General features: G+C 25.4%; 1 protein-coding gene across 1 annotated transcript; it reads right to left on the bottom strand.

The window, feature by feature from the left end:
• Positions 1-1,056: 1,056 nt before the first annotated feature.
• On the bottom strand, positions 1,057-1,553 carry LOC105133289 (casparian strip membrane protein 4-like). Its single transcript, XM_011037220.1, has 2 exons — positions 1,259-1,553; positions 1,057-1,141 (listed from the first exon to the last, which is right to left on the bottom strand). Exons 1-2 carry the CDS (start codon positions 1,546-1,548, stop codon positions 1,057-1,059), a joined length of 375 nt encoding a protein of 124 aa, XP_011035522.1. The 5' UTR covers positions 1,549-1,553.
• Between the last annotated feature and the right edge of the window lie 7,614 nt (positions 1,554-9,167).

Below are 9,167 nucleotides of genomic sequence, written 5' to 3'. Positions count from 1 at the left end.
CCAACTGCATTGATCCATCACACACTCCTCATCTCTCACAGACCATGACACGTGCCCCTGCCCCCTCTTCTTTTTAGCGTGTCCCGGGCTCTCCAATCCTTTCAGCATTGAAATACTCAACAAAAGCCCACTTTTCCCATCCCACTCCTCCTTTTTATCTCTCTTAGGATGCCCTCCCTTGGGAGTCCATACTATAATATTATATATCGTACATTTAGTCGACGTGGGTTATGCTTATATTATATAGTTTTTCCATACATAATTTAGGGATGTAAAGATGGGTTTTCCCTTATTTTATGCTAAATTTATTATTATTTTAAGTTAGTGTTTGGAATTGTGATAATAATTATTTTTATTTTATTTTTAATTCAAGTACACGACGATCCAAATCTTAAAAAAATAAATTTAATTTTTTTTTAATAAACTTTCAATATTTTTTAAACATAAAACAAATAATTTTAATTAACCGTTTAAGAACACGGTTAAAAGATTTTTCTAAAATTAATTTTTTTATTAAAAATATTATTTTAATAATTTTTTTAAAAAACAATCAAATAACAGAAACCTCCGAAGGAAACAAAGTTGGGGAGGGGATGATATTTAATGTTAGCGTGGGATTGCGAGAACACGCCTTAGAGTTTGGTTCCTTTATTTTTCATTAATACAGTACTGACATATTGTTCTTAGTTATTAGTTTTCATCGGGAAACATAGCTATGATTAGGATAAGAATCATGGTACAACGAAGAACTCCTATTTATCCAACATCTCTTTATTATTAAATTTAATTAATTAGGCCTTTTTATTATGGATATAAATAACAAGGTCCCTTTATTATTTATTATATTAACACTCGAATCTCTTAATTTATGTGTCACATTGAAAATACGGTATTTTGAAGTGCTAAAACTCCTCCTCCTTCTTTTTAATTTCCAACAAGTTCATGCTGGATTAGTTATTATAAATTTATGCTGCATTTGCTGTTATTGTTTGTAGATTACTCCTAGTATATGGCATGTTGTAGATTTACAGTGACTTGATGAGCTCACCGAATCGATCAAAGATGACAAGGAGGAGGCTCGGTCCTGCTATGGAGAAGGGCAAGGGGCTCGCTAGCCATGGCATTAGCAGCCACGAAAAACCTGCTCATGGGCATGGATAGATACAGTCTGGGTATTCAATTAGCTTTCCAGAACTGATCTGAAGCGATGAAGCAGGGCTTAGTTAGCTTCAGATTGAAGAAGGAAAAGCATGCTTACATGAAAGTTGGGAGACCATTAAAATGAGCTTGGAACTGAAAGAACTGAGTGAGAAAAAAGGGAAAAGTATGATCCGTAATGCTAGTGGTAGCAAGACCAGCGACAATGGCAGACAGCTCGAGAACCAAGTCGAAAATGGCGACGCCTTTTCTCCATCCTTTACGTGGGTGCTGCTGGGCTTCTTTTGTTGGGACTGTGGTAGGATGAGGAGCACCCGCAAAGCCTTTTCCTTTTGTGTCTGCCTTTGGTTCTTGTCCGAGTGAGAGTAAGCTTGTTAAATCAAATGCCATGAAGAGAAGTGATTTCAAGTCAATGAAAAGGTGTGCTGGGACATCAAACCTCAGATATGACTATTTTACATATTTATAGTGTAGATTGAGAATGAAGTAAGGATAATAAAAATTTAAGGAAAATTATAAAGTATTATCAACTTGTATGAACTTACCTCTCATCTTGATCATTAAACTAAAAATATTATACATTAAAACATCATTAACCTAATTTTTAAAAATTAAAATGATAAATGATGAAATTAAATAAATAAAATTCAAAATAAAAAATAAAAGTTAAAAAATCAAAGCATAATTGTCAAATCACCTAAAAATAACTTAAAAGAAAAACACAAAATACTATAACAGTGTTATTGGCTGTGGTTATATGGTAATTTAATGTATTTTAAAATAAAAAAATATTTTAAAAAACAATATTTATCTCAATCTAAAACATTAAATCATCAATTTTTTAATATATATATAAACTTTTTTTTAATCAAATTGGTGGATTAGAGTAATCCCAACTTTGCATATTATCTGTGTTACTATGTGTGGCTCGAAACCCTCTGCTTGTTTGAATAGAAAAGATATTTAAAATTGTAATAATTGTTTACTTGTTTGAATAGAAAAGATATTTAAAACTCTCTATTATGTGTTATTATCTGTGTTACATGCCTACCAGGTTTGCAGGATATTCAGTGGGCCGTGGGGATTAGTTGTGGTGCGCGCAAGCTGGCCCGGACATCCCACATAAATAAATAAAAAGATATTTAAAATTGTAATAATTGTTATTTTTAAAAATATTTTTTATTTTAAAATATATTAAAATATTTATTTTTTTATTTTTTTAAAAAATATTTTTAATATCAGGATCTAACAAAATTAAAAAACAAAAAAATAATCGGTCACTTATTCACGTAATTTAGTATTTTGTTAATTAATTAGTAGCAGTACTTTTCGTTCAATAACAACGGCCACGATTAAGTGGGTGAAACATTACAAGGTGGAGATGTGAGATTGAAGAAGTCTCTCAGGAAGTTGATGTAGCGCGGGAATGGTATTTTACAGTGGGACCAGTCACTTATGTGGTCAAATCCTACTCTGTGCGCGCGCGCGCGTGTACCTTCCAGTGTTAAAATCAGGAAATTAAAAAAATACGCTCCTTGTTGTGCCATGATTCTTATCATGGTCATGGAAGACAGAAAAATAAAAATAAAAATAAAAACAAGTAAAGATGAAATTCAAAACAGTACTAAATCATAAAAAAATTAAACATGTAAAATTTTTCAATGTGGTTTTTTATATAAAAAAATTCAAAATGTAAATTCAAAATATTATATGTGTATTTAATTAAATAAATAAAAAAATATTATGTAAATAAATAAAAAAATCATTAACAATAAATAAAAACAAATTTGAAAAACTTAAGACACAAATATATATAAACATATTTAATATCACAACAGATTATCTACTCAGTTCTATTTAATGATTTTATTTAATAAGATTAATTTGTAATATAAATTAACATACATATGTTGAATAAAATTAAAGAAAAACAAATATTATACACGACCGGATATATTTTTAACATTATAAAAAAATAATTAAATTCTTAAATAAACTTTTATATATATATATATATATGAATTATACTAATCTCTTTAAAAATTAAACACTTTCAATATATTAAAAAAAATTGTTATTAAAAAAAAATAAGAAGGATAATAGCTATTTAAAAAAGGTATTCAAATATATTGAAAATTATTTTAAAAAAATATATAAAAAATTATTAATTAAAAAATTAAAATCAGGTGTTACTAGGCCCGATAAACCAAGTGTCCGACCTATGAAAAAAAGACTCATGCTAGAACCTTTACCTTTTTTTCTTTTTTAAGATAATACGGTGGATGCATACACCTTAATATATGTTAAAAAAAAAAATGGCATGTTGTATATCTTAAACAATAACATATCCTTTAAAATTTTCTAGATTCCTACTATTATGATACTATTATGATGGTTATAAAAATAAAATTCTTGTTTTTATCTTTTAAAAATTTATTTTTAATATATTTTTTATTCAAAATACATTAAAAACCTTGTTAAACCAGTCTATGACCTCTGATATGTAAAAAACCGCCTTAAAATTCAAAATCAATATCAAAACTAAAAATATTTCTAAGCTCATATTTATTTTTTTAGACACTTCTTTTTTTTAAAAAAAAACTCACCTAATTCGAACTCCTTTCTTCATATGAAAGTATTTGCTACAATAATTGCATGTGTTTATTGATTAGAATTATTGTAATTATGACTTTCCCTCTCTATACCGATATTTGGCGAGCCCCTCACTCTACCCCCGTGATAAGAAAATTGAAAAATAAAATTTTGTATTAAAATTGATTTTTTTAAAATTAAAGGGACCAATCATCTAATAAATACAAAAATAAGGGATTAACATGAACTTTTCAAATAAACTCTAAAGTTGCCACAGATTTTACATGTTCTTTTTTTTTTTCATTTCAATCTTTTAATTCAGCCATTTCAAAAAATAAAAAATGCAATTGAATGTAATTTGAGCTCAAACATGCTCCATTGTGCAAGGTAGAAGTTCAAGAACCCGGTTTAAGAGTTTTGTAAAACATTTACTGTTTCAATTCACAATGATATATGAAAAAATAAAGAGTAACTGGTATTATAGAAAAATCAAGAGCCATTTTAGTTTCTTTTTATAGGAAATTAGGAGTATATACACTATTAGCGAGGAGTGGCTAACGCTATCTAACTTGTTCCACCTCATACAAAACAACAATTGGGGGAATAGAAGGCAATCAGAGTCAGAAAGACTGACAATATTTGTTTTCATGGTTCAACCTCTCTTTTTTTTAATTTTTTTAATCATTTTAATATAATGATGTAAAAAATAAATTTTAAAAAATATTATTTTAATATATTTAAAAATAAAATATTTTAAAAAACAATATCTACCACAACTTCAAACATTAAATCATCAATATTTCTAAAAAACTCGAATGATTTTTCAGATACATACCAACTTCTTCTTCTTTTTTTAATCAAATTGGTGGACTAGGGTAATCTCAACTTGCCACAACATCTGTGTGGCTCAAAACCTAATGCGTGTCACCATGAAAAGAGAACAAACAAAAAATCCCAGTTTCGTTGCAAAGCTGAACGATTTGCTTCACTCCTTTTGGCTCCGCCGGACGTCCACCTGAATTTGTTCATAAATTTATTTGTTATTATGGAAGGATAAAAATATTGATTTGTTGATGAAAAATACCTGATTCAGCTTGTATATGTTTTCGTAGACATGATTTTAAATTTTATTTTTCATGAAAGTTTTTAATTTATGTGTTCAAGATTTTATAAGTTAACGGAAATTTTATTTTTTATATTTTTTTGTCTTTTGAAAATAAATATATATATATATATATATATATATATGCTTTTGTTCAACTTTTAACCTCAAAAAGATTTTTCCCTACTTTTTCACTATATTATTTTTCTTAATCATTGTACGAAAAGAACTACCTTTAATTGTATTTAGTAATGTCTAAAATATAATATAATTTTTTTTTAGAATTTAAATTTATATAAAATTATATTATCTTATATTTAATTTTTATAAAATAAATAAAGATAGTAATATTTAAACTCGTGACTATTTGATAATTAAAACTCTGGTATCATATTAAAAAATCATTTTAATTTAAAAATTTAAACAATTAAATAAAATTTATATTATTTTTTAATATTTTTTAATATTTTTTAATTATGCTTTGTCGTTATCTTTTATCGAGCGCAATTTCATTGTTTTTCCATTGTAATTTTTATTTTTTAATTCTGCTTCGTCGTTATCTTTTATCAAGCGCAATTTCATTGTTTTTCCATTGTAAATGGCTTGTATCACTTGGCTTTTAACGTCTTATATAATCTTATTAATTCGTGAACTTTCATACATTTTGGATTGGAAAGCTAATAAGTTAACGAGCATTGGTTTTGCGTAAAATATTTTAGATGAAATTGGTTTTATTTACTTGTATTTAGTTTTTGTATACTACTTTAAAGAAAAATAGTTTAATATAAAATATTTTATATTTAACTTTTAAATTTTATTAATTTATTAAAAAATATTTTTACCTCTTTAAATGTTGTAAAACATTGTATGACAATATTAATCTACTTATAATATTATTCAATTATTAAAATAATTATCTTCACTACTATAATTTTAAAACCACCACCATTTATACTCCTCCACTCTCGTCACATTATTACAGCCTTAATCACCATCACTAATGCTATTATCTCATCTCCAAACACCTTTTCCATATCATTATTATAATTATAATTGTAATCACAATCATTACTATCATTATTATCGTTTTATCTTTAAATATATCATTAATATTCTAGTATTTTTTTTCCATATAATTGTTGAATAAACATTGTAAAAAGTTTTAAATGTATTTTGTTTTCTATTCATAAAGTGTTTTATGAAAAATAAATATCCTTTAATTATGAAAACTTGTCGTGGCCAACTTATGAGTCTTTTAGTCATCTTTTTGCAAAGCCTTGCACTTGGATGTCCACAGTCTTGAAAACTTTTAAGCTTCTGCAAGTGCTCTGTCTTTCTTCCATGGCACACGTAATTAGATCATTTACTTGGGCTGCATTTGTTTCCGAATTTTTATATATTCTTTCTTTATATATATATATATAATCACAAAATTAAAAAGAAAAACATCCTAAACTCAAATCACATAATCAAAAGAACATCGATTACATAATCAAAAGAACATTGATTGAATTGATAAACTGAATTATGATAAATTACTCATATTCATGATTAAACAACATTTAAAATTGATAATGAAAAAGAATAATAATAAAAAAAAATCCCTATCCTGTAACATCCCATCCTGCCATTGCAATTATTTTCTTAATTAATCTAAGTAGAAAATGAATCAAAAACTCATTTAAATAAATAAAAAAATATTATGTAAATAAATAAAAAAATCATTAACAATAAATAAAAACAAATTTGAAAAACTTAAGACACAAATATATATAAACATATTTAATATCACAACAGATTATCTACTCAGTTCTATTTAATGATTTTATTTAATAAGATTAATTTGTAATATAAATTAACATACATATGTTGAATAAAATTAAAGAAAAACAAATATTATACACGACCGGATATATTTTTAACATTATAAAAAAATAATTAAATTCTTAAATAAACTTATATATATATATATGAATTATACTAATCTCTTTAAAAATTAAACACTTTCAATATATTAAAAAAAATTGTTATTAAAAAAAAATAAGAAGGATAATAGCTATTTAAAAAAGGTATTCAAATATATTGAAAATTATTTTAAAAAAATATATAAAAAATTATTAATTAAAAAATTAAAATCAGGTGTTACTAGGCCCGATAAACCAAGTGTCCGACCTATGAAAAAAAGACTCATGCTAGAACCTTTACCTTTTTTTCTTTTTTAAGATAATACGGTGGATGCATACACCTTAATATATGTTAAAAAAAAAAATGGCATGTTGTATATCTTAAACAATAACATATCCTTTAAAATTTTCTAGATTCCTACTATTATGATACTATTATGATGGTTATAAAAATAAAATTCTTGTTTTTATCTTTTAAAAATTTATTTTTAATATATTTTTTATTCAAAATACATTAAAAACCTTGTTAAACCAGTCTATGACCTCTGATATGTAAAAAACCACCTTAAAATTCAAAATCAATATCAAAACTAAAAATATTTCTAAGCTCATATTTATTTTTTTAGACACTTCTTTTTTTTAAAAAAAAACTCACCTAATTCGAACTCCTTTCTTCATATGAAAGTATTTGCTACAATAATTGCATGTGTTTATTGATTAGAATTATTGTAATTATGACTTTCCCTCTCTATACCGATATTTGGCGAGCCCCTCACTCTACCCCCGTGATAAGAAAATTGAAAAATAAAATTTTGTATTAAAATTGATTTTTTTAAAATTAAAGGGACCAATCATCTAATAAATACAAAAATAAGGGATTAACATGAACTTTTCAAATAAACTCTAAAGTTGCCACAGATTTTACATGTTCTTTTTTTTTTTCATTTCAATCTTTTAATTCAGCCATTTCAAAAAATAAAAAATGCAATTGAATGTAATTTGAGCTCAAACATGCTCCATTGTGCAAGGTAGAAGTTCAAGAACCCGGTTTAAGAGTTTTGAAAAACATTTACTGTTTCAATTCACAATGATATATGAAAAAATAAACAGTAACTGGTATTATAGAAAAATCAAGAGCCATTTTAGTTTCTTTTTATAGGAAATTAGGAGTATATACACTATTAGCGAGGAGTGGCTAACGCTATCTAACTTGTTCCACCTCATACAAAACAACAATTGGGGGAATAGAAGGCAATCAGAGTCAGAAAGACTGACAATATTTGTTTTCATGGTTCAACCTCTCTTTTTTTTAATTTTTTTAATCATTTTAATATAATGATGTCAAAAATAAATTTTAAAAAATATTATTTTAATATATTTAAAAATAAAATATTTTAAAAAACAATATCTACCACAACTTCAAACATTAAATCATCAATATTTCTAAAAAACTCGAATGATTTTTCAGATACATACCAACTTCTTCTTCTTTTTTTAATCAAATTGGTGGACTAGGGTAATCTCAACTTGCCACAACATCTGTGTGGCTCAAAACCTAATGCGTGTCACCATGAAAAGAGAACAAACAAAAAATCCCAGTTTCGTTGCAAAGCTGAACGATTTGCTTCACTCCTTTTGGCTCCACCGGACGTCCACCTGAATTTGTTCATAAATTTATTTGTTATTATGGAAGGATAAAAATATTGATTTGTTGATGAAAAATACCTGATTCAGCTTGTATATGTTTTCGTAGACATGATTTTAAATTTTATTTTTCATGAAAGTTTTTAATTTATGTGTTCAAGATTTTATAAGTTAACGGAAATTTTATTTTTTATATTTTTTTGTCTTTTGAAAATAAAATAAAAACTTGGCTATAAATTAAAAAAACTTGAAAATAATTTCTAGCATTAAATAGTTGGGAAAAATTAACAATTCTTTTATTTTCTTAATATTTTTTAATTGTTAATCAATTTTATTTTATTTTTAATATGTGTCGCGCTCCCAATACGACATGTTGTCATTTTAACTGGTCTCTCAAATCAAGGGACTCGGATATTAATATAATATATGGTGAATAGTCTCCATTCATCATATACATAGTAGGGGTTAACTAATCAACATCAAATAATAGAGAAAGGTCAGATATAATTATCTTGTAAGATGAATTGTTATATATATATATATGCTTTTGTTCAACTTTCAACCTCAAAAAGATTTTTCCCTGCTTTTTCACTATATTATTTTTCTTAATCATTGTACGAAAAGAACTACCTTTTAATTGTATTTAGTGATGTCTAAAATATAATATATTATTTTTTAATATATTTTATAAAATATTTTTTTTAGAATTTAAATTTATATAAACTTATATTATCTTATATTTAATTTTTATCAAATAAATAAAAATA

Source organism: Populus euphratica, unplaced genomic scaffold (genome assembly GCF_000495115.2).
Source record: "Populus euphratica unplaced genomic scaffold, PopEup_1.0 scaffold110.1, whole genome shotgun sequence".
Lineage (NCBI taxonomy): Eukaryota > Viridiplantae > Streptophyta > Magnoliopsida > Malpighiales > Salicaceae > Populus > Populus euphratica.
This window is presented reverse-complemented; position numbering and strand designations above follow the sequence as displayed.

Excerpts from the sequence above, each read along its gene's own strand:
- LOC105133289 (XM_011037220.1), bottom strand. The coding sequence starts at position 1,548 with ATGGCATTTGATTTAACAAGCTTACTCTCACTCGGACAAGAACCAAAG. Across the intron at positions 1,142-1,258 it reads AATGGTCTCCCAACTTTCAT|GTTTTTCGTGGCTGCTAATG; the intron begins GTAAGCATGCTT and ends GCCCATGAGCAG.